This window comes from Hemibagrus wyckioides, linkage group LG03 (genome assembly GCF_019097595.1).
Source record: "Hemibagrus wyckioides isolate EC202008001 linkage group LG03, SWU_Hwy_1.0, whole genome shotgun sequence".
NCBI classification, from domain to species: Eukaryota; Metazoa; Chordata; class Actinopteri; order Siluriformes; family Bagridae; genus Hemibagrus; species Hemibagrus wyckioides.
Window position 1 is genome coordinate 4,510,146 of NC_080712.1, and position 27,771 is coordinate 4,537,916.

General features: G+C 36.9%; 1 protein-coding gene across 3 annotated transcripts in view; it reads left to right on the top strand.

Annotated features, from left to right (window-relative positions):
* Positions 1 to 27,771, top strand: part of gpm6ab (glycoprotein M6Ab) — a 64,735-nt gene that overhangs the window by 24,342 nt on the left and 12,622 nt on the right. For all 3 annotated transcript variants that reach the window (XM_058385567.1, XM_058385568.1, XM_058385566.1), the window contains 3 exons: positions 22,468 to 22,660; positions 26,103 to 26,259; positions 26,928 to 27,081. In XM_058385567.1, coding sequence (XP_058241550.1) covers positions 22,468 to 22,660; positions 26,103 to 26,259; positions 26,928 to 27,081 — 504 coding nt within the window. The remainder of the gene's footprint in view (positions 1 to 22,467; positions 22,661 to 26,102; positions 26,260 to 26,927; positions 27,082 to 27,771) is intronic.

The following is a 27,771-nucleotide window of genomic DNA, read 5'->3' on the forward strand; positions in this document are numbered from 1 at the left end:
GGCTGAAATATGGCCGAGTGCCTGCACAAGAGGTCGTAAAGCATTGCTGTGCTTTTGTTTTTCAGCCCTGAGTGATTTGGCCTTTCATTCTATTAAGGATGTTTTATCACTATTTGGTCTGACAGAACAGCCAAGAAGAATGGTTTGTGTCTCCAAGGGCCTTTTCTCACAACATCACCAATGAACAGAGATAAGAGGTAAAGATTGAGCATGTAGACTGCAGGAGTACAGCTTGGGTTAGTTTCTGTAGCTGTTGTGGAGACCATGTGATGGCAGCTTTTGGTGGATTTCCATTTGTTGGCAGTTTTGTCTAATGTACAGAAAGTAGCTGAAATCAACTGTCGGTCAAGAGCATCTTAGTCAAGTCAAAGAAAAAATATCCATATAAATTAAGACAAGACCAGGCTAAGACCCATACCACCTGAGACCAAGACAAGACTAGGACCCCAGACCATGTTAGTATCTACACCCATACCAGCCAAAATCAAGACAACCAAAATCCCTGCCAACTAAGGTCAATACAAAGTCAAAACTCTTGACTAAGACAGGGCTAAAGCATACCATCTTAGACCGAAGCCTAAGTAATTCCAACGAAGGTAAGACTAATACCCGTAACAAGTAAGAAAAGATCTAGACCTTTACAAGACCCGCACCCATATGATCTTAGACAGAGACTGAACAACATCCATGCTATCTGGGACCAAGACAAAATAAAGACCTAAGCCAGCCTAGACCAGGTCAATACCTGTACCCATACCAGCCAAGACCAAGAGACTAAGACAAACACAAAAACCTAAAACAAACAAAAACAGCAAGCCCAAACTCCATACCAACAAAGACCAAGACAAGCTTAAAAACTATATCATTTGAACAGAGGCAAGACAAAGACTCATATCAACCAGGACAAGACCAATATTTATACAAACTGGACCAAGACAAGACCAACACACATCATATTTAAGAGCCATAGAATATGATGCCAAGACAAGTCTAAAACCCATATCATTCAAATTCAAGAAATTTTATGATCCACACCATCCAAAACCATGAGAAGACCAAAACTCATACCAAACAAGGCCAGGCTTGACAAGGCTAAGACTCATAATTATCTAATACCAAGATGAGATCCATGTCAATAGCATCTATGATAAAGACAAGGCTAAAGCTATATGCAAAGCCATCCAAAATCAGAACAAGTTTATGATCCACACCATTCAAAACAACATGAAGAAGAAAACCCATACTGAGCAAGACCAAGATGAGACCACTGCCCATACCATGTGAGTCCAAAATAACATCCATGCCTAAAGCATCTGATATGAAGACAAGACTAACACTAATGCTAAGACCCACACCACGCGAGGCCTAAACCAAAACCCATACCAACCAAAGCCAAGAAAAGGTTGAGTTTGAATCCCAGGTCCACCAAGCTTCCACTGCTGGGCCCCTGAGCAAGGCCCTTAACCCTCAATTGCTCAGTTGTACCAAATGAGATAAATTGTAAGCCACCCTGGATAAGAGCGTCTGCCAAATGCCAGAAATGTCAATGTCATGTAAGTGTAAGAGCTAGTTCCATGCTAAGACTTAGATGTGTGTGGGATTAAGTGGTTACCTCTTAAGCTACCTCTGGTGGGCCCTTGAGCAAGGCCCTCAGCTGCTCAGGTGTATAAAGTGAGCTAAATTGTATATCACTTTGGATAAGGGTGTCTGCCAAATGCCGGAAATGTACACAAGACAAGAATGAGACCGATACAATCTGAGACTTTGACCCATAAAATCCAAGTCCAACAAATGATCACTCTCAGCTGTATCTCAATTTAAAGAACATCATCCGAGGTTCAAATTAAACCAACCAGTGGCTTCAGAAGAATAGAATTGTTCAGTGAAATCTTAAGAATCTTCTTTTTAAAATCTTTTTCAAGATAAATGTCCTAGTCCGTGCCTCTAAAAACACACTCTTACTGAAAGGAACATGAATTTGAAGGCTAGGAGAATTGTGTTCTCTGCCTTTTATTGATTTTTTCCTCCACTTCTTTTCAGAGCCACAGCTTTGCCAGCAAGATGAAAGTGTTGTTTTTTAAAAATGTTTGATATTTAATCAATACTCTGATTGAGGCCTGGGGATATTGAGCTAGTGTGAGATCCCTGGAGTGAGAGGACCATACCAGTACTCAAAAATTTGGTGTGGATTGGTCCATTTTATCTTCAGTTTAGATCATATGTCATTGTTATTGTGATTCTTGAGTTCTGTTGAAAGCTAGCTAAGATGAGCTAGCGGGCTACTAGCTAAGTTTTCCGCAAAAAATAAATTGTTTACCCTAAAGTCTGCTAGCGTGTTTGTACAGCTGCAGTATGTAATATCAGCTAAGCTATTTAGCTAGTGGTTAACCTTAGCTAAGTGCTAAGCTACCTGCCTACATAGGTTATATTGTTAATATATATTGTATTGCGTAATAAAAGGATAGCAGTGCTGTCTGATTGGCTGATCGTATTTAATATAAGCTCCGCCCTTGTAGCTTTAATTTCATTATCTAAGATGAATTATTTCCTCTTATTAGTGTCTGAACTTCAGAACGAAAGCAGTATCTTTCTGATCCAAGAAGTTATTAAAAGCATCACAGCATACGTGAATAAATATTTTGTTTTATTCAGTGGAATAAACCGAGTCGACGCTGAGCCCTAATGTTGTTAGTCTTACTTAATTAAGCACTGTTGTAGCATAAACTCTCTCTCATTTACTCACAGTGTCTGGCACCGTCCTCGTCCTCATCCTCGTCCTCGTCTTCTCATCGATTTTTTTTACAGCGTTCACATTTTTTATGGATCACATGGGGAAGGTTTATCACAACCCCATCATTAACACATCTGATCGATTTTACAAACTGAACCTGTTCAGCTAGGACAGATGTGTTTGTACACCAGTCTATAAAATAAATCAGAGTGAGTGGATTATAATTATGATAAACTTCTCCTAATAGTTTTTTGGGCACCCTTATCCAGAGTGACTTACAAATATCTCATTTACTCAACTGAACAGTTGGGTTAAGGGCCTTGCTCAGGGGCCCAGCAGTGGACCTTGGTGGACCTGGGATTTGAACTCACAACCTTCCAGTCAGCAGTCCAACGCCTTAATTCCCTGATTAGCTAGATTTGTCTGAGTTTTTGTCCGTGGGTGGGACAGCGTCTAATTGTCCTATGAATAGTGTGTGATGGTTTCTTTGTTATCTGAGGATTGATGGGCCAACTGAATCATCAGAGACACGTGGGTTTAATGTTGTCGCTGTTTTCCCAAGGGAAGTGTTTGACCTCTGAATCTAAAAGCCTTCTCAATGACCGTGGAAAAAAACAACAAAACAACAATAATAATAATGTAAATAATAATAAGAATTGTTTCTATTTATAAAATCACCATAACAATTTTTAACACAAATTATTATTATTATTATTATTATTATTATTATTATTATTATTATTATTATTATTAACTACAATAATAACAACAATAATAATAATAATAGTAATAATTTGTGTTAAAAATTGCTATGGTATTTTTTAAATACAAACAATTATTATTATTATTATTATTATTATTATTATTATTATTATTGTTTTATAATTTTTTAAAACATTGTTATGGCGAAATTTTCAGTAAAGACAAGTATTTAAAGGAACACATTTTTTTTTTGTCTTTCCGCAACATTAACTGTAACTAAAAATAAAAATAAATAAATAAATGATGTGAGCAAATCTCAGTCACATGCACAGAGACAGCAGAACCAAATGCAGCTCACTTCTTTATCCTTTATTATGTCACATTAGCAGCTTCAGTGTGTCATTTATTTGAAAAGCCTGTCAGGCTGCAGCTTGTCCAAGTGTGTGTGTGTGTGTGTGTGTTGTCTTTGACTCTAATTGGATGTGTGTATTGTTTTGAAAGTGTGTTATTAGTGTCGACAGCAGCTGAAGTTCCATGTCCGCACACACACACACACACACGCACACACACACAGACACGCACACACACGCACACACACGCACACACATGTCATGAAGTGCAGAGAACAACACAGCTTCAGCACTTCAGCACTGTTTGTGTGTGTGTGTGCATGTGTGTGTGTGTGTGTGTGTGTGTCTTGCAAATGCAATTAAGGTAAACACGAGTTAAATTAGACAGAGATTAAGACCAAGAATTTATATTAGCTTCATATTAATGCATTTGCTTCTTAAGTTATGGTTTCTATGGTAACAGCTGGAGCTGGGTGATATTTGATGGAAGGAGTCTCCAGTGTCAGTGCTTCTTTGTGGTTTCACGGTAACATGACAACCTGTGTGTGTTGATTTATGATGAATAACAGGAACTAACATGGAATCATGGATGTTCAACCATGTTTAACCTAACTACACTGTGTCTCAGAAGTTGCCACTATATTGCCAAAAGTTTTGGGACACCCCTCCAAATCATTGAATTCAGGTGTTGTTTTTCAGGGGTTGGGCTCGGCCCCTTAGTTCCAGTTAAAGGAACTCTTAATGTTTCAGCTTCATACCAAGACATTTTGGACAATTTCATGCTCTTTGTGGGAACAGTTTGGGGATGACCCCTTCCTGTTCCAACATGACTGCACACCAGTGACCAAAGCAAGGTCCATAAAGACATGGATGAGTGAGTTTGATGTGGAGGAACCTGACTGTCCTGCACAGAGTCCTGACCTCAACCCCATAGAACACCTTTGGGATGAATTAGAGCGGAGACTGTGAGCCAGATCTTCTCATCCTACTTCAGTGTCTGACCTCACAAATGTGTTTCTAGAGGAATGTTCAAAAATTCCCATAAACACACTCCTAAACCTTGTGGAAAGCCTTCCAAGAGTTGAAGCTGTTATAGCTGCAAAGGGCTTCTTCATGTGCATGTGAAGGCAGATGTCACAAAACCTTTGGCAATATAGTGTACCTAAGAGACTACGTCACCATCATAAAAGGTGTCTGTTGATTAATTTCCCTTTAACAGCACAATATGGTCGTCTTTTCTGTAGTGTCATTCTAGCACATTCCTCAGGTTAAATCCTCAGGTTGGACAAACAAAAATGTTAGATTTTAACTCAAATCCCTTTCTCTCAGTTTGTGGATTTGGACTCCTACATGTCTTGTGTTACAGCTGCACTCCAGTCGTTGATGAGATAAACACCGCATGCCGTGTTGAGGCTCTGAAGCTCGGCTCGGCTCTGGCCTCCGTCGTCTCTGTCTCTGTTTGACCTTGCACTAAAAGCTTAAGTCACATGGAACAAAAATACTGATATTAAGGTGTTCCTTGGTATTTGATCCCACTCCCTGTTGTGTTCGTGTACCTTGTCTGCTCTGCACTATGTTTTGCGCAGTCTTTTACAACGTGACCCATCTTATTCGCCCTTTAATATATGCATTGAAACGTTCCAGGTTATTGTTTTTTCTACACAGATGTTTGTATCTTTAAAGTAAATGTTGATATCAAACCCATTTCTGCTCTCTGAGGTGCTCCAAGTGCTTGTTCATCTAAAAAGCAGCTGAAATTTGATCTTCAACCAGTAAAATTCTGTGTAAGGTTCTCCAACAGAGGGAAAAACACACGTCTAAAACACACTGAAAGCCAACAGACTCATTTTATATCAGACTCACAGACACAACATCATTCATTTCTTTACACTGATAGGAAAGTTGACTGTGCCAGTGTACTTGTAGTGTAAAAAGGGTTAAAGAAAAAGAATTAAAACTTTCTTAATTGATTAGACATAAGAATTTACCCGGGCTTTGGTATAAAGATCTTTGTAATCTTTATAATATATTGTGTTACGGACTTGACAGTGATGCCACACCTGAGAATTCCAGAGACGCTGACGGGGATCGAAAATGACTCTTCAATTATCACTAGAGTGCATCAGGGAGATGGAGGACAGGTGTGTGTGTGTGTGTGTGTGTGTGTGTGTGTGTGTGTGTGGGTCGGTGGACCCGTGCCAGACTAACTCTGAGCTGTCGTCCTGATTCATTTACATTCACATTTACGCCATTTGGGCATTAATACTTTCATAATAATTTATTTCCATTAAAGCCCTTCAGTTAGCATCTAAACTTAAATAAAATAAGGATTAAATTAAAACGAAACAACTAGATACTGATTTTTCCATGTTGATGCCTCGGGTGTGTGTTTGTGTGCTTAAGCAACATATTAGAAGATGTTAATGAGTTAAACTGATCAGAGATCAGCGAGTCTTTCGATTTCAGCTCATAGCTCCTGCTTCCTTGTCTTTCTTAACATCACTGAAGCTCAGGATCAAACCCTGAACCCTGGGTAACAGAGGAATTATTTATTCTCTGCAGGAAAATATTAAAATAAATGTCCACCTGTGTCTGAAATACAATCTGAAGTACATTGATTGATAAAGTATAGACATCCAGTAGGCAACAAAAGGGCGCCAAATATTCAAACATTGCATTAAATTGTATAAGAATTGATGAAATATATTTATTCCTGACAAAAAAAATCAATGCTTTCTAGGTAAAACACAGGAGATTTAGTTAATATTCATATGGTCAAGTCAAATCTCTCTGATGTGGCATGAATGTTGGAGTGAGTATTCCAGAAAGTGTGCTGGGATTTTCACCATATGATCAACGGTGCGAAAGACAAACAATGAACGACAAAATCTTTATGATGAGAGAAACCGAGACGGAAGAGAACGTCCGAGCCGACAGGAAGCCTGTGGTCAGTCTCATAACCGCTCATTACGTCCGTGTCGAGCAGAACAGCATGTCAGAGCACACAGAGATACAATAACTGAGTGATGAGCTGGTGTACAGGTGTCCCTAATAATGTGGCCGATGAGTGTGTTTTTAACTTGCTGGAGATGAACTCCATCATTCTTGGAGATGTGTGAGATGTTTCACTCTGTGTGTGTGTGTGTGTGTGTGTGAGAGAGAGAGATGATATTATCCTCCCAGAGAGAGTCCCAGTCTTTGTTATCCTTTTGTATGGTGCTGCAGGAAGGGAAGAAGGGATGTCCATGCTGTTTCCTTCACACACACACACACACACCTGCTGTCTGGCCCAGACAGTGTGGCCAAGGACTTATTCAGTCACCGTATCTCCTTTGGGAGATCAGGACAGGACGTGGCGACACACACTGACTGCACATTTGTAGCTTTTATTGACAGTGGAATAATCCAGGTACAACAGTGTTGTTAAATTCTCATGTTTATCTACTGTATAGAGCAGGAAGAGTTAAAGTTTTGCGTTTTCCATATTTAGCTTGTACTTTAACAGCGGGTACAGGATAATGCGTCTTCATCTCTCTGGGTTGGTCTCTCTGTTTTTGTTTTTTTCTTTTTTTAATATGTTCAGTTGATCCTAAGGGATCATCTTGAACTTCCACTCCCACGGCTTTGTCTATTTTTTCCTTCTCGTTGCACGACATGTTCGTCCTTGTCCTCGTCAAGGCTCTGAGGCTGAGGGGTTGTTAATTGGTAAGGGATTTGCGGCATTGTTCAAGAAAAAAATGTCACGCACATTTCCAGAACAGTTGTTTGGTCCGGTGTGTTTAAGACCTACATTTCACCTGAATGGATCTACACAACATTGTGACACACTGATCTGCTGATCCAAAAGCCCAGGGCAAAGCGTAACACTTTTTTATTCACACCCTGAGCTAAATCTGAGAGTTTTAACACAGAGCGTCAATAGCAACAGTGAACATGTCTTTTATAAAAGTAGAATATAAAATAAAATTAATAATACATGTCCAAATGAAGACTGTTCTCTCTTCACTGTAACAAGTAACTTGTTCTTTGTGTTCCTAATAAAATGTCAGATGAGGTGTTTTGAACTCTCTGATATTTACTGTTCCCGCTGGAAGCCTTAATCTTAAGGATTAAACCTTAACCTTAACAGTTGTATAAATAGGATAAGTTTAAAAGTTACTCTGGATAATAGTATCTGGCTAAATCTAACTCCTATTTGTGGAAGCTGAGAACACACAGCTTTTCACATAAACATTAAGGAACCCATGAAGAAACTGGGTAAATGATTGGTCATCAGTCAGGATTTTCTTTTTAATACCCAGAACCTGCCACCAGACTTTTACAATCTAGCTGCTTGGTCTAAGGTTCCTCAGGAGTTCCATGCTTAGTTAAGGGTCCTTAATGTCTTGTAAAGACTTGTTTGAATGCTGCTGGAAGTCATGTCTGGGAGTGTGATGTGATATAACCGTGTAACGTGTGTGTAGGGTGATTTAATGTAGGTGGCTCACTTCAAGCAAGCACAGTTTTGCGTCGATGGGTTGTCATGGCAACGTTAGCGACTAAGTACACATGTTCTGTGCAGGGGTGAGAGATGGGATGCTTAGGAAATCTTCAGCTGAAGTGAATAAACACTTAACTGGAGGACTGTGGATATAAAAATCACAGAATTCAGTCGAGTTAGTCGTGATTTGAAGAGACACGCATACTCATAAACATCAAAAGTAGCTGACGCAATGAACACAAGTGCATGCGATAAATATTTTACGCACAAATGTGCTAGCAAAGTTAGCAGTAAATTTTAAACCCCCTCAAGTCGTAATTAGGCCTGGGAATCTTGGAGATTATCTTGATACCCTGAGTTTCTGAGATGGGTGAAGTTTCAATGTTCATGGTGGAGGAGAGAAGAAATTGTTTGAGAGGTTTTTGTTCATTTTTCTTGTAATTATTTTATGTAAATCAGCAAGCACTCTGAGCATGCTGTACATTTTCACACTGTGGAAATAAAAGCTTGTGCTTAACCGAAATTCCTTATTTTCATCAAGCTAGCTAACTAATATGTTATGGTGTCAAAATAAAAGTCTATATTCTATATATATATATAGTCTATAGTCTTTTTTTTTGTATATTTTTGTTTGCTTATATTATAGAAATATTTAAGAAATATTTTTCAAACAATGGACATTGTTGCAAAGCAGCTTTACAGGAATATGAAAGAAATTGACCAAAATTCCTTATCTTCATCAAGCTAGCTAACCACTATGTTATGGTGACAAAATAAAAGTCAAATAAAAAAAATATAAATATATTTTAAGTATAAATATTTATTTAATTTTATTTTATATATTTTTTTATTTACTCATATTTTAGAAATATTTAAGAAATATTTTTTAAACATTGGACATTGCTGCAAATCAGCTTTACAGGAATATAAAAAAAAAAAGTCAGAGGCGACTGGTAGTGAGGAAAAAGTCCCTGAGTCGATTTGAGAAAGAAACCTCAAGAGGAACCAGACTCAAAAGACCTCAGTATGTGTGAATGAACCCGGTGTCATCCATGTGTCGTGTTCATTCACATGATAAAGCACCTAAACACAACACACTCAATTACCAGACATAAAGGCAGCGTTATGCTTTATCTCACTGAATTCTTGAATCTGATTGGTTAAAAGATCTTGACTAAGTTTCACGATCTCATTGTTTCTATAGTAACAATGTATAGAGTGACTTGTGTGGTTGATGCACCAAGTTTTCTTTTTATTTAACACTGATAGAAGGAGTCTCCAGTGTCAGAGCTTTACATTTAACTCAAGGAAAAAAATATAAAATGGGGTAAATTTTTTATTTTATTTTTTTCCATTACATTCAAAAATCAGAGGGGGCACAAACTTTTTTGACTCCACTCTACATAACTGATTATTTCCGTTTCAGTTTCATTAAAAAATGGTTTGTTTTTATTTATTTGTTTTATTTATTATTATTATTATTATTATTATTATTATTATTATTATTATTATTATTATTATTATTATATTTATTTATAATTTTTTTTTAGTTCTATTGTGGTTTTATTCATCTTTGTCTGGTCATGTGACCTGCTCTTACGGCTCCATTTTCAACAGCGCCTCGTCTTTTCTTCTCCTTCGGAGAGCTAACCATTAGATAATTATGAACCCTGACCTCGCTGTACGCCTGAGTGTGTGTGTGTCTGTGTGTGTGTATGTGTGCGTGTGTCTGACAGATGGAGAGTTAAGAGTGAGCAAAGGATAGAAGGGCAGATGGATGACGGGGGGGTCAGAGAGAGAGAGAGACAGAGAGAGAGAGAGAGAGAGAGAGAGACGGGTGTCGCTTTGTTCGGTGTTGCTTACAGTAACAGGAAGGGTCCAAGCTTCTTAAATCCAGCTGAGCCTCTGTCTGATTTACAGAAATGCATCACTCTTAATTCTACTCGTTTGCTCTGCGATTTTCAGTAAATGATTCATGTGTTTGTTTATTCATTCATTCATTCATTCATTCATTCATTCATTCATTCATTTATTTATTCATTCATTCAGTGATTCATTTAGATGTTAGGAGATGATGAGGTGAAGTGGGAAAGCAAGCCCTGAAGTAGCTCTCATGCTGTTAATACAGGCACATGGATAAACGACACCAGCTGAATGGAGTGTTTATGTGGCTCAGAGGAACAATGCAGCTCTTTCGGGATGAATTATATGAAATTAGATTTACAGATTTACATTCACTGTTTGAATTTACGAGTGGTGGCTCAGTATGAACAACAGTTTCAAACAAAGAGCCGTGTGTGTGTGTGTGTGTGTGTGTGTAGTGAGGATTTAACACTGATTACAGTCACATTTGATTACATCGGGAATGACGTCAGACTGAAATGAAGGATTTGGCTGTAAAAAAAAAAGCTAAAAAAATGTTAAAAAATCTATGCTGAAAATATTACTTATAATAAAATGTTAATCTCTTGAACATAATAAAATCTTTGGTATATTTTTTTTGGTGTACTTTTTTCACAAATTTCAAGCTTGAAATAGTCGACTGACAGATTTTTATCTTATTTAATTTTTCCTTCTAAATTAATTCCAACAACTTGGTGCTATTTGTTTAGAATCTAACAAAAGAATAAATTTTCTCTACATATTGTTTTAGATAAGCATTAAAACAGCGATTCGGCTAAACTAACACTTTTATAAATATTAACTCTAGAAGGTTCTTAGAAGGGTCTTAGAGTCCTGTCAGAGGCTATAATGCTAATATTAATAATGCTAATGCTAAGCAATGGTCTAGCAAGCAACAACCAGGCAAAAGAAAGAAAGAAAGAAAGAAAGAAAGAAAGAAAGAAAGAAAGAAAGAAAGAAAGAAAGAAAGAAAGAAAAACGCAGAGACAGAGCATGAGGATAGAGGTGGTGGCAGAGAGACAGAGAGAGAGTGAGAGAGACAGAGACAGACAGACAGAGACAAACAGAGACAGAGAGAGAGAAAGAGAGAGAGAGACAGACAGGCAGACAGAGACAGACAGAGAGAGAGAGAGAGACAGACAGAGAGAGAGAGAGAGAGAGACAGACAGACAGACAGACAGACAGAGAGACTGAGAGAGACAGAGACAGACAAACAGACAGACAGACAGAGACAGACAGAGAGAGTGAAAGAGACAGAGAGAGAGAGAAAGAGAGAGAGAGAAAGAGAGAGAGACAGAGACTGACAGAGAGAGAGAGACAGACAGACAGAGACAGGCAGAGAGAGTGAAAGAGACAGAGAGAGAGAGAGAGAGAAAGAGAGAGAGACAGAGACTGACAGAGAGAGACAGACAGACAGAGAGACTGAATAATTGATAACCTCGGCAGACCCCCTTTCTGAGCCTTGCTTTAATAATGAATGAATGAACCCTCCCCTGTGTCCGTGAGTAACGCGTAGTCCTCGAGCCCTCACCCGAGTCTCTGCACTCCAACACTAAACACTCACGTTGGTATTTGGTGGAAAGGTGGAAAGATGGCGGGTTTTACTGCGTGATTAAACTGTAAAGTGTTTGTTCTGATCATAAAGCAGGGATTCGTGAAGCAGAACAAGCAGGAAGTTGAGCAAAATACAGCATTAATACCGTTCCCTGCAATCTGACAGGAACACAACGGAATCATGACATTGTATGACATCATAATTTGAAACTGGTTGTCATGGCGATGCCCAATCTGCCCATCACTGCACTCCACATGATCGCAACAGCTTTGAGCTTCATTCACGCTCACGCTAATTAGCTCTAGTGTTTATGTCATGTGTCTGTGTTATTCAGACCATCCATCCATCCATTTTCTGCCTGTTCGGGATTTGAACCCAGGACCTTCTTGCTGTGAGGCAACAGTGCTAACCACTAAGCCTAGTATTCAGACCTTGTACAAAAATACTTTTGCTATTCAGAAATTTCGTCAGGAAGTTCCGCATGAACTTAAACACGTGCAATTACAGCATGACGTCACACTGGGATTCATGACTTGGCTGCAAAACACTACGTAAAAAGTGTCAGGTTCTTAAATATAATCAAATCTGTGTTGTATTACACCAACAATATCATAACAAAACAAAATATTGGATTATTTAAACTGTTTTTAGGCACTTAATGCTAACTGTGAATTGAAAAATAATTTTTTCTTCTTAATTTAATCATTTATTTTTAGCTAAATTTATTATTAATAGATGGGCATTAACCATGGTTGCTAATAAAAAATAAATAAATAAAAATAAATAAATAAATAAATAAATAAATAAATAAATAAATAAATAAATAAATAAATAAATAAATACTTGAACTAGGAATCTATTCATGAATCAGACTGATATTAGCAAAAATGTCCCCCATCTATTATAATAGACTAGGAATAAAAGACATTTACAATTTCAACAAAGTTAGCAAGCTAATCTTATCCATTACAGGCCACGACTTACTGAGAACATGACTTAGCTGCCCGGTGTTAGCTTGCTAGGTTGTATTTCCTTAGCTCGCTAGGAATTTTGTTCACAGATGGCGGAAGGCTGAACATCAGTATTAGTGTCTGCGTCAGATCTCGAGCGCTAGGTGACTAGCTTTTGTCTCGTGTTTTAGGAACCTGACCCATGTCGCTTGTTTTTATGGGTCGTTTTTGCTCACAACCAAATAAAATTTGCTCTTTTACACGATATCCGACGCTGGTGGCTCTTGCTGCCTCACAGCTTCAGTGTTGGATGTTTTTATTTCTTACATTTTTATTTTATTTTGTGTATTTTTTACTTTCAGAGAGAGAAATTAAAGTAAATCTTACAGTTTTGAACTCAGATTCGAGGTAAATCGCTGCAGAAACGCCTGTGCTCAGATTTGAAGCTGCACCTTAAATGAAGCACAACAGCAAGTAAACGCGCCCTGTCTGTGTGTGTGTGTCTCTGTGTGTGTGTGTATGTGTGTCTGTGTGTGTGTGTGTGTATGTGTGTCTGTGTGTATGTGTCTCTGTGTGTGTGTGTGTGTTTCTGTGTGTCTGTGTGTATGTGTGTGTGTGTGTGTGTGTGTATGTGTGTCTGTGTGTCTGTGTGTATGTGAGTATGTGTGTATGTGTCTCTGTGTGTGTGTGTGTGTGTGTATGTGTGTATGTGTGTGTGTGTGTGTGTGTGTATGTGTGTCTGTGTGTCTGTGTGTATGTGTGTATGTGTGTATGTGTCTCTGTGTGTGTGTGTGTGTGTATGTGTGTCTGTGTGTATGTGTGTCTGTGTGTGTGACTGAAAAACACACAAAGCATTTCAACACAAAGCCCACTCGCTAACTCACAGCGTTTTTTAATAAGCGCCTGCCTCTTCCATGGGCCTCACCCGTCACTCACAGGGGCATTATGGGACGGCTCTGACTCCTCCCTCCTGCCTCCTGCCTCTCTGTGGAGCTCCATACAGTCGTACAGCCTCCCTAATGGATAAAAATAACAAGAAGCCCAAATTAAAGGACAAAGGACATAGGGTTAAAGGACATAGCTTTTGATATGGAAATGGAAATGGAAATTATTTTTTTTTATTGGTGATTATGTGCTTGTATGACCCTCGACAGCTTGTTGTTACAGACTAATGACTACAGCACATTATTTAAGAGCGATACGTACACAACTAGACATGAGTTTCAGTTCAATTCATTTTATTTTATTTTTTTATTTTCCTCTTCAGAGTCACTGTAGTGCTCAAGCTGTTTAAAAACATACATGGGACTTTATATAGAAGTAAAAATTAAAAAAAAAAAAAATCTATTAAACCAGCCATAAATCCAACCAGGCATTCTAAAATCAGAAGGATCATTATCTCCAAACTGCTTAATGATGTCTTCATAGATTAATCTATTTCTTTTTTTCCCTTCCCTTTTCCTTATAGTCTTTTTGTCTTTAGCTCTTTATTCTGAATTATTAGAAAGGAAACTAAAAGGAAGATTTGCTCCCATTCAGTACATTGCAATTGCCAGTGAACTAAACGGTGAATAAATAAATAAATAAATAAATAAATAAATAAATAAATAAATATTGTAAAATTATAATACTATATATGAACAGGGTGGAAATAATAATAATAATAATAATAATAATAATAATATGACCTCCTGCCTAATAAAACGTTTGTGAAACATAAAGCTCTCTGGCAGGAGATTTAGTTCCTTTGTGATCAGTGATGGCCAACCACCAAGTTTACCCTTTTTTTGGGAGAAAGTTTTCTTTAAAATCATCAGTGCATCGTAAAATCCACCAACAGGAAGATGACAAACTCACAAAATGTAAAAAATATCAACAAAACATGTTAATATTAAAGCATGAGAGAAGAAAATATTCTCATTACCACACTCACGCTTTATTAAATACATTTGGAGCTTAAAAAATGCTAAGAAATTTCTTCATATCTCTCTTGCTCTTTGTGAATTTCCCAGTTACAAGCTGTCTCTGAGAGAGAACTACACAAATGTGTACTGATTAATTCTTAATTAAAATCAGTTATTCCTATTATGTGATGGAAAAAAACCCACCGTTTCTCTGAGGTGAAAATCCTGTGCTGCATTCAACTAATTGAAAATCCGCCACTCTGTCGTTTGGCATTCATCAGCATCAGTCACGCCGATCCTAACACGTTAAACATGTCAGAATTAAAGGAGTGACTGGGCAAACAGGAGGTGGCAGACGATGCCATCAGTCACACACACACACACTCCACCTACTCACTCGTTAGCGCACGACCGTGTCGTAATAAAAGTCTGACAGATGAATTATGAACAACCCAGAGCAAAAAAAAAACCCCTCCATTAAATCCTCAACATTATATAAAAGCCATATATTAATGTCATTACACCACGACACTGCTGCTAATGTCTGGGTTCTAATTTCTCAGAAGGTGTTGATGAATTTCCTCTAACAGCAGCTCTGACAGTAGCGCAGCTGTAAATCACAGAATTCAATTACAGAGCTGGTTGTAATGCGTTAGCGTTTCTATAGCAACGGATCGAAACTACCTAGGAATCAAGAAAAGGGATCGTCGGTATGATGAATTTTTTTCTATTAGTATTTGTTTATTTCAAATGTCAGTGGTCTATAAAAATTAATGAAGGTGAAGAAATAAAGAATAACAATTTATTTAGTTTCAAATATTTTATTATAAGTAGCCCTTTGTTATTTTGTCATTCCTAATGTATTTATTTATTTATTTATTTATTTATTTATTTATTTATTTATTTATTTATTTATTTCATTTCTTTTAATTTTATTTAATTTTATTATTTTGTATTACTTGATTGTATAGCATTTTGAGTTACCATGCCTATGAAAAGTGCTCCATAAATAAAGTTTATTATTATTATTATTATTATTATTATTAGTAGTAGTAGTAGTAGTAGTAGTAGCAGTAGTAGTAGTAATAATAATTATAATTATAAGACGAAGAAATTCAAATGATTTTGTGTTTTTTTGGGTTCAGCTACAGGAATCATCTATAATATCTATTATTTTCCACTGAGCCCAAAAGAAGAGAAGCTGAAGAGTTCATGAAGCTTTGTAGAAGGGAGTTATTGAGATGTATAATCCCTGAGGGAACGGCTGGACTCTGATGTTTCTTGCAGCTCTTTAGCACACCAGCTATATAAGTGAAAATGGCTAGTGTTGGGAGGTCAGGGGCTGGTCAGGGGCCAGTCAGGGGCGGGTCAGGGGCAGGTCAGAAGGAGAGGAGGCACTAACTGGTTCTCTACCTCTGGTACAGGAGATAAACTGATTACTGACCACTCTGACACACCCTGGGGAGGAGCATTGAGGAGTGAGGAAACACTCAGAAGGAATGTGTAGGGAACAAGGGGCAAGTACAGGGGGAATGTACAGGAGGCACGAGGGTCAGTTTAAGATTCCATTATAGTGACCAGAAGATTAACCCAAATCTGCCCTGAATTCCCCCAATTTACTCCTATATTCCCAAAAACAAATCAAATAAAAAATAAATAAACAAATAAAAAATGAAAGTAAAATAAATAATAAAACTTTTTCAAATAAATAAATAAATAAACTTTTGCACAAAGTAGATTTTATGATATATATATATATATATATATATATATATATATATATATATATATATATATATATATATATATATATATATGTAAGCTTGAATTATTAAATTGAAAAAAAAAAGAATGATGAAAATTACAAGATTAAAGGCTAGTACTTCTTTTTGAAACTGTGCTGTAGTGAAATAGCAATAAAAAATGAATAGATTTTATATTTTATATCTAAAGATATTACTCGAATCTGTCAGTCTGCTGAATATCTCGATTCTGACTACTGACTTCTCAGCTGTTTAAAAACTGCAGTGAAGTGAAGTGGACGAATAATAAATGGTTGAAACTCATCGGTGCAAAACTTGTCACTTATAAGAGCCACTTTTACACGTAGCCATCAGGTAAAGCGTCGTTTCGACACCTACGTCTTGTTCTCTGCTCTCAGTGTGTGTCATCGTACTGTAGGAGTTTATGAGCTGTTCTGAATTGAAATAAAACTTCTTTTAAATGATGGCTGTGATTTTTGGACCTCAGGTCTGGTCATGCTGTAGGTGCAGTTCTGTGTGGATGTAAATGTTTCGACTATTACAGTACAGAATACTGGACTCTGATTGGTCAGTTCATTTTCTCCAACCGCAGCTCAGACCTGTGATTAGATCAGATTTTTATGTTAATGTGTTTGTTTGAATAGGTTTGATGTATGATATTTATTTAGCATTTATGGAAGGAGTCTCCAGTGTCAGTGCTCTGTAATACTCTTGCTTTTAATTTTTTTAATATGATTTTTTATTTAAAAAATATATGTAAATGCTGTCAATGGAAAAACTAACCAATCTAACCAAATACAGGAACTAACTTGTTTCATGGATGTTCCACAACATTTCGTGTAGCTAAAAATAATAATTATAAATAATAATAAATAATAGTAAATAATAATAATGAATATATATTCATATATATATATATATAAATAAATAAATGAACAAATAAAAAATAAATAAATAAAAATAAATAAATAAATAAATAAATAATAAAATAAAATAAAATAAAATAAAATAAAATAAAATAAAATAAAATAAATAAGGAATATTCCAAAGATTAGAATTTTCTTATGTATTAAAGAACAGAATTTAGTTTTCATCCATTTTTAGCAGCATGAAATGTTGTGGAACGTCCATGAAAATTCTGATCTTTGGAATATTCCTTATTATTATTAATACAACAGGAAGAAAACATTCTGTTCCAGCTGGACACTTCACCTCACCTCATATAGCCTCACATCTCCGTTGTTGATTATTTTCCTTTAACAGTGTGACACTTGGATTACGTCCGTGAATTCTAATAACTCGCCACTGCATATGCTGGAGAGATTAATGTGCTTCATAATCACCTCTGCGTCCATCTTCATTGGCCTTCACCTGTGTGTGTAATGAAGAACGAATGGTGTGTATTAGATTCGCATGCAGCAGCAGGACGATTATAACACACACACACACACACACACACACAACATGCCCTCAGGTTCACTGGCTCTCCTCTCGTCAGCAGTTTTAACCAGAAAGCTAATTTATCCAATCGGGAAACGTGTTGGTCCTGAGGGTGAGCGAAGGAATGATGAAGAGTAAGAAAGTGTAGCTGCAGTAACACACTCCAGAGAATATGCCTTTTCTCCTGAAATAATCCTTAACTCCAGGTTTCAGTAATCCACAGTGATGGGTTTCACTCAGACCTTTACCGATAGGTCTAGATTCTTCTTTTTTTTTTTTTTAAATATCTATAAAAGTTGCCATATTTTTGTCAGGTGTTAATTATTTCCTGTTAACCCACATCACCACCACCAGTAACATGTCATTAAGGAGAAATACCGCACTGGTCTAGAGCTTTTTTAATCTCTTATGTCATTCGGTAGTAAGAACTGGTGCACTTAAGGATATATATAGGTAAGTGTGATGAGATTAAAAATGGAAAAAATCATTGCATAATCCTTTTTTTTCTTTTACAATGTATGATATGGGTTGTGGTATTGTAAAGACCCGCTAACAAACTGTCAGTAAAGCAGAAAGACAGTAAAAATAAATAAATAAGTTTTATTTAATGAAAAACATGTAATTGCCTTTTCAATGTTAGTATATATAATATATTAGTATATAATAAATAAATAAATAAATAAATAAATAAATAAATTAATACTCAGGGTTTTAGTATATATATATATATATATATATATATATATATATATATATATATATATCTATATATATATATATATATATATATATATATATATACTAAAACCCTGAGTATTAATTAATTAATTAATTTATTGATTTAATTAAAGCACTTAAATATTAGAAATATAATATAAGTGTATTATATACATATGTGTGATGTAGTGAAATAAAATGTTTTTATTTTCTAAGTTTCTCATCCCACAGTGTAACAATGAAAATAAAATTGAGAAAATAAAATTGAAAATATAAAAAAAAAATAGAATATAGCTAAATATTGTATGGTAAAAATATAGGAACAATATAAATAAAAAAAATATAGAAAAAATAATATAGAAAAATAAGTATCAGATCCATATCAGTTAAATTGAATCAAATTTGGGCCATATAAAACCTTTTTTTTTCTTCTAGAATTTTTCCTTTAAAAAAACCCCCCAAAAAACCCTTTATTTTGGGAGGTTTTCTGTTGTTGGAGACCGATTTCCATCAGATCACTGTGTCCTATCATGTTCCATCAAGAACTAATCCACTAAGGAACTTGGTCTAGATTTTCCACACATTAGCAGGCAGGATGTAGGAAAATGATGATGGTGGGAGGTTGGAGTCAAAACACAAATATTGGTAGAAATCCAAAGCAGTGCTAAACCTCTGAGGGGCGAGAATTCAGAAATGAAAGTAAGCAATGCTCAGAGAAATCTACAGCTGCACATCTGGACACTCATGTGTGAGGAATGCTTCACTGATTATATTAGTGTAATAACCTGAGCCAGTGTGGAGTCATGTATCTGCACAGGCTGCCTAATTGCTGTGTTCATGTATTGATATATCAATGATAGGAAATGCATCACTTTTCTCATAAATTTCTTCACGCAGTTTGTCTGTTCCTGTTCAATCACCACAGAGATGCTACTAATGGACCTCCCATTATAAAGAAAGTAAACCCTCCTTTCCTGAGGAAGAGTGTCTGTTTTTATCTGTGGTTTTTTTTGGCTGTTTTAATGAAAGTCTCACTGTGAGGCTCTTCTAATTGGGATGCAGCGTTGCTTTGCTCACCTCTGGAGTGTTATTTTCAGCGCTCCTAGCTCCTCTGGAATCATAACGTGCCGCCGAAGTGATCGCTCGTGATCTATTTTTCCTAACATCTGGAATACTGCCTTTTACACAGAAGGTAGCGGAAAGGTGTAGCAGATGGTAATGAAGACACAGTGCAGCTGTGATTTCACAAGCAGTGATTGAAATTAAATATGCACGGTCATGCTACAAGAGTGAATGAGCTAAAGACTAAAGAAGCATGAATATTAGCTTGCTTTACGATTTTCGCTTTTGCTTCAGGGCAGATGATAATGTGCTTCATTCATACAGACATAACAGTGAATCATAGTCACTAAATCAGCCTGTTTCCACAGTAAGGAGCATATTTTTCCTCCTAAAGGGGGGAGATGATTGACAGCATCCGCTCTCACAATGTAATCTGTTCACGGGCGCATGCTGATATCGGCCAGTTGCCAGAGTATCGTTTTGTCGAGACAGCGGCAGGGTTTACGAGCCCCCGTAAATCTCACCCATGGAGGGAGAACAGCATGTAATTTGCGGTGTGTGCTGTTTGAATGCAGGCGTGTTATGGCTGTAAATCTTTCAGCAGGGCAGCCTGGATTGGTCACAATACCATTTAGAATCCCATTGCAAGACAGCAAACTGGAATAAATGGGCTCAGGGTGAAGAGCAGAGCTCTGCTGCCGTACTAAAATTGGTAAATTGGATTGCGTAGTCAATTTTAATGTAAAGTGACCTGAAAATGTTCTTCAGGATAGACCTTACTCATCTGTAGCAGTATATATCTACATCTGATTAGTAACTGAATGCTGAAACCATTGTCCATATTTATCCACATAAGATACATCGTCACCATCAAATCCAAATATTTCCGCAACCAATACCAATATTCACTAACACATCAAAATATTTTACCACATACCATACATATTCACCAGCAAAATCAAATATCTTCCCATCTAACACCAATAATCACAATCAAAACAAATACTGTCCCATTTATTTATTTTCAATCAAAACCAAATATCTCCCAATCTAACACCAATATTAATAGTCAAAACCAAATATTCCTCCATCTTACACCAATATTCACCATCAAAACCAAATATTGTCCCATTTAACACCAGTATTCACCATTAAGAACAACTATTTCACAATCTAACGCCAATATTCACCATTAAAACCAAATATCTTTCCATTTACACCAATTTCCATCATTAAAAACCCAAATATTTCAGCATCTAACACCAATATTTACCATTATACCCAAATATTTCACCATCTAACACCAATGTTCACCATTAAAACCAAATATTTCACCATCTAACACCAATGTTCACCATTAAAACCAAATATTTCACCATCTAACACCAATGTTCACCATTAAAACCAAATATTTCACCATCTAACACCAATGTTCACCATTAAAACCAAATATTTCACCATCTAACACCAATGTTCACCATTAAAACCAAATATTTCACCAACACCAATATTCATCATTAAAACCAAATATCTTCCCATCTTCACCAATTATCACCATTAAACCCAAATATTTCACCATCTAACACCAATATTCACCGTCAAAACAAATATTGTCCCATTTAAGCTGAATATTTTCAATCAAAACCAAATATGTCCCAATCTAACAACAATATCCATGATCAAAACAAATATTGTCCCATTTAACACTAATATACAACATTACAACCAAATACTATCCCATCTACAACAATTTTCAACATGAAAAACCCAAATATTTCATCATCTAACACTAATATTCATCATCAAAATAAATACTGTCCCATTTAACACCAACATTCATCATAAAAAACAAATATTCCATCAAAAATTAAACATTTTCACACATAACACCAACATTCACCATAAAAACCAAATATTTCACTTTCTAACCCCAGTATTTACCATCAAAACCCAATCTAGCACCAATATTCATCATCAAAACCAAATATTCCTAATCTCACACCAATAATTTCCTTAAAAAACAATTATGTCCGAATCTAACATTGACATTCTATATAAAAACCAAATATGTCCCAATTCAACCCTAATATTCATCATCATTACCAAATAGCCCCCATCCACCACCAATATTTACTGACAAAAACATTAAAAACAAATATTTCCCACTCAAATACAAATGTTCCCCATCAAAATAAACAAATAATTAAAACTAGTAGGGATTACATTCCTAAGACACACCTCCTGGGCTTATCTGCTGAGAACATTTTAATGGAGAGACAACCTAAAAATGATAAATCACTGCTGAGAGAAAAATCCATGGATCTTCCTTTAAATTAAACAAACCTAAAAGTTAAAAACAAGCCACTGCTAAACCTTAAAACCTTAGAGAATGGAAAGAATGCTGAGTTCATATGTAACTGCCCATTATGGATTATTAGACTTGCATGTTTTCCGGTTCCTTGCACAGTTTTTCCTGGCAAAGTTTCCTGATCCAGTCTGATCCTGACCCGAATAAAGCACTTACTCTTGAATGAATTAATAGACTTATACATTCTTTATGGGTTGCTGTACTCTCGTCCGTATCTGTTGGTGAATATTCATTGTTGGTATGTTGAGATTAGTCAATTTGCCTAGCATTATTTAGCTAGCGAACATCTTTTAGAAGAATATAATTGTTAATACATAGTGTCTTGGATTAAAGAATTAATGAGGATAGATCTGGTATCTGGTTTTATTGCTATAAGAGTACTCATGGGGATCTTTCAAGAAGCCATTAATCACACAGAGGAGAATCTCTAATAGACGTATTGTATATCTTTCTCACCTCTTAGAGATGAATGACAATCCAAACCCTCTTCCTCCTGATAGCGATTATAATCTTTTGATATATTCTTCTGTTGTTTTGCTCTAGGCTGCTCTGAGTGCTGTATTAAATGCCTGAGTGGGATTCCCTACGCCTCTCTCATCGCCACCATCCTGCTGTATGCCGGCGTGGCGCTTTTCTGCGGCTGTGGCCATGAGGCTCTCAGTGGCACCGTCACCATCCTGCAGAACTATTTCGAAGTGATCCGAGTAACAGGCGATGGCCTGGACGTCTTTACCATGTGAGTAGCGATTGATGTGAAAGAGTTCACAGAAGCAGGGTGGGGCTTCAGCTTCAGGTAAAACGTCAGGACTAGGAGGAAAGTTCCCCTGAAGTCCAATCCCAAAACCATTGGGGTCTTGAACAAGATGTTAGGATTGAATTGTTATTGAAATGGTATTAAAATAATGTTTTTAGCAAGGGTCAAATTTAAAGAATATCTGACATACAATCCTACATCCAACATTTTCATATGGACAGCAATCTTCACATCACACATCTCAAATAGACGTGTCATGGGGATGTGATGGTTATAGCATAGAAATGTCATGGCATTTTCATGGTTATGTAATGAGCATAGCATGGTTTGTATAATGATCTTCTTCCTCCTTCTTCTATTTTGTCATATCTTTGTTCAATCATCATCATCATCATCATCATCATCATACCACAGATATATAAATGCTGTATCAGGGCCATATACTCAGTCCCTCCAGGATTTCGCAGGTTTTTTTGGGATTGTGATTGTGAGCCAAAAATGCTTGAATTTGCCACTTTTACAAAATATTGTGACAACATGCTGATTTTTTTTTGTGTGTGTTTTTTGTGTAATTTAACTACGTGAAACTACGAGCACAGGATTCTTCTTTTAAAACCCTCTTAGTGAAGTACTTGTTTGTCCAGCACATCCCACAGATCCTGGATATGGATTGAGATCTGGAGAATTGGGAGGCGGAGTCAACACCTCAAACTGGTTGTTGTGCTCATCAAACCATTCCTGAACCATATTTATTGCTTTGTGGCACGGCACATTATCCTGCTGAAAGAGGCCACACCCATCAGGGAATACCGTTTCCATGAAAGGTTGCTTAGGTTGGTGGGACGTGTCAAAGTAACACCCACATGGATGGCAGGACCCAAGGTTTCCCAGCAGAACATTGCATAAGCATGACAACAGGAAAACCGCAAGTTCCTCTTAGTATCCCTGAGTTTGTTTTGATTTTATGTCCAAATTTCTGAGATCATCCTGGAGAGACTGAATAGTAATTACATCATAGTCATATACTGAGGTTATTGAGGACTGCATCATGGTTACATCGTGTCATATGAATCATGGAATGTAATGTAGTGTATTATCTTTGTATCATAACTGAATTGTCTTGGTTATATAGTTATCACAGCCATATAATATCCACATCATGGACATATTGTAGCGGTATCATGGTTGTAACATGGTCGTGTAGTCACACATATTAAGATAAAGACGGCAGATATGTGAATTATGGGTATTTTTTTTCCCTGACAAAGCACTGCAGAATCTCTCTAGCCACACACCCACACACACACACACACACACACACACACACACACAGCAAAGAAGAGAGGAAAGATTGATCTTCCAGGTCTGAGCATGAGGCTTTGGCTGTGGTCCCGCTTAGGGAATTAAATTGTTCTGAATTCGCTCTGGGTCGCCATAATACACCTGCTCACTTCCTCCAGCTCAGAGAAAGGGAGAGAGAGAGAGAGAGAGAGAGAGAGAGAGAGAGAGAGAATATGAATGTGTGTGAGAAGAAATTAGACAAAAATTGGAAAATGGTAGCACTGTGTGATGGATATAATGAAAGAAAATGTTTTGATTTGGAGAGAGAAAAGTAGAGATATTTAAAGAGGAGGCGGAGGAGTAGAGGATGGAAAGAACGACAGCAGTAGATGACGGTAGCAGCAGATTGCATTAGTCACCGGCTCCTTCTCTGCTCCGTACCACACGCCCACTGACCATTACACACTGAAATGTGAGACTTCAACATTTTCACCTCCATATTAAGGAACAATGAAAAGAGGCTGTACAGAACAGACCTCTCGCATACTCTCATATTCATATTCCCGCGTTAGAAACACGTTTATTCACTTACTCACTTACTTTATTTACCCATTAAATAAATCTGATATCCGTATTTTAGATGATATCGATATGATTTGCCGTGATACTGAAGCTTCCACTACGAACCAGGCGCATGAAGAGCAGCTCTTCATTACACTTCCCTCAGAAAACAGTACTTATCTCTAAAAAGTAATTAGTGCTTTATTTTTCAACTAAAATACTTCATGAAATCTAAAAAAGGACGAGTGTGAGGACGAGTTCAAGAAGAGTGCTCGTGTCCTTTTAATATATCCTACCAAGTGTTCATTGAAAAAATAAATCATTTAAGCGCATCTTCTAGATTTTGAATTGCTACAGAAATGAGCTTTGTGTGTTTGCAAACACTAGGTTTTGACGCAGTTATGTTCGGAAATCGCATGTTTCTCACGTCCCCAAAAGCCCTGTTTACATTCGCGTGGTTTTGTACGTAAACTGTTTCTAATTATTGAATCGTTATCTATCAATTTCTTTATATACAGGAGGAAATGCCTGTCTTTATGCTCACTGATTATGTGTATGCCCCTAGTGGTCGAAAAGTGTAACTGCATGAACTGCATAACTTATGAAGATGTTCCATTCAAATTATTTCTATAAAAGACATCTCAAACTGGTCTTGGCACACAAATGTGTTTTTCGAATGATGGCAGGGAACTCTTTGCTCTGTCTGATGAATGTCTCTTCTGTTTCGTTTCAGTAGATCACATTTCCGAACAGCAACAATGACAGCCATAAATTTTCGTAAATGTAGGCTACCATAATAATAATAATAATACATTTTTGTGTTGCTTTACTTCACACAGCCTTATCTGTACATCATCCTTGGCAAATTTCATTTTCTGTGTCCTTTAGATATGCTGCATTTTGCCTGTAACAAGTTGTACCATGAACTGGGCTTTCTAAAAGGAAGTTGTTGACCATATATGGCGATTTGTAGGCCTTTCTTTATGCAAATGTGTTAAAACACATCAATTTAATGAAATGTCCACTGCGTACAGCTGGGTAATAAATAAATGCTCATTTTTTTCGGGGGGTAGTGATGCACAAATGGAGAACTTGTTCTTGATAAATCAGACCTCAGATCAGATGAATGAACCAAAACCACAAAGAATTGGGGGAAAAAAGGAGACTGAAGAAAAGCCTAGTGCTCTTTAAAAAGGAACAGAGAGCTTCTTAGAGCTTCATACAGCATCTGATCATGCGCTAAGCTTACATCTACAGCTTACTGACTTTTACACATGTTTATATATCTGATAAATATCAATAAAATTCAACTTTGGGAGCTTTTGTCATTCAGACACCGACTGTAAAATACTGCAATTGCGATTTTAAAGGTATGAACCAGAAATGGAGTAAATATAATATGGAACTGTCTGTATGTGGATAGCAAGAAATATCCCTTTTTTTTGTACATTATAACTGCAACATTATCTATTATGACTTTCATATTTATCAGGAAATGTGAAGCTATCCTATTTCTGCAGACTCTCAGCAGAACCTCAGCCCAGGCTAAAGGGTTTACCGAGTTCACTGTGTACATTTGCAGGATTGATATCCTGAAGTACGTGATCTACGGCGTGGCTGCAGCGTTTTTCGTCTACGGGATCCTGCTGATGGTCGAGGGCTTTTTCACCACTGGGGCAATCCGTGACCTGTATGGAGATTTCAAGATCACGACCTGTGGCCGCTGCGTGAGCGCCTGGGTAAGACACAAGGCTGGGATACATTGCGACTATATTGTACGTGGGCTTTGTTTTCTACTGAGCTTCCTGGAAGAACTGGGAACAAAAGCACTGGGGATGGAAAAAAAAATAGATATAGAAATGTAAGAAGGTGTGAATTCTGGCTCTGACTGATCCTCCACCTATAATGTAAGCTTCATAGAGTATCGTCTATGTTATTTAAGTTTGCTCTACATATTTCATATTACTAGCTTTATTGGTAGATTAGCAAAGCTTGCTAACTGTACTGTACTAACTGTACTAACTGTATTTGATTACATATCTTAAACAGAAACCAAACAATCTCTTCTAAGCTCTGTTTTTCATAATGGCTTTATAGACATTCAGTGAGAAATTACTGCACATCTCAGAGGATAAGACAAAAAGACTTTCATTTTTTGTGCTAATTGCAAGCTAAAAGTTGTTAGCCAGGGAACTGAAGATTGTTCTGAAGGCAATTTGTTGCTTTCATGCAAATCGCTAATAAATGCAGGGTAGTAATGCGGCTGTTTGAACCTGAGCACTAAATCCTCCCTGCACTTGATTGACAGCTCCTTGTATGAGCTCTGGTTATAACAGATCATCAATAATAAATAAAAAGCCTTAATTAGTCAGACGATGCTTAATTCTTGTGTCTGTGTTTCTCCCAGTTCATCATGTTGACCTATGTCTTCATGTTGGCCTGGCTGGGCGTCACGGCCTTCACCTCTCTGCCGGTCTTCATGTATTTTAACATCTGGAACACCTGTCAGAACATGACAGTGTTAGAGGGAACCAACCTCTGCTTCGATCTGCGCCAGTTCGGTATGTAGTGACCAGAAGGGTCTCTTTGCTCTGGATAAACTCTTTAATAGTGGAGCATGGTTGAATTCTGGATTCTGATTTGATCAGGTTGAAGGTGCTGATTAATTAAGGTGTGTATGTGTTGTTATACAAAAAATAAAAACAGGTATACATTCATATGTATATAGATTTTTGTTAGGAGACATTTATCTATCATTTATGGAAGAAGTTTCCAGTGTCAGAGGTAAAGCTGGAACTTAAAGCTTCTCAGTAACATGACGAGGTGCTTGGACCCCACTGATCGCTCCTATATTTTGCTTTGGACATTTGTTACCCTGAATCCTGGACCTTCACAATCTGACGTTTCACACTCTACATTCCTAAACCCTGCTGCAGTCAATCCAACAATCCTGACTGGATAAATCCAGACCGCGACAGCTTTAAATAACGGCTCGTCTCACACGTTCATTTCAGTGAGGAGAAAAGGTTCAGGTCTGTGGTTCTGCACTCGAGCAGGTTCTGTTATCTTTCACAGCTTTATCCTCTTTTTAATTTTGTCGTGAAGTTAATCAGCCGTTCGTTCCACTAATTTTTCAGAGTCACAAAGTATTTCTTTCTCACACTTTTACAGCGAAAGCTTCCGAGTGTTTTTCCACCTGACTCCACCTACAGAGTCGTTTTTACCTTGTTCAGTGTTTCTACATCCTGGTT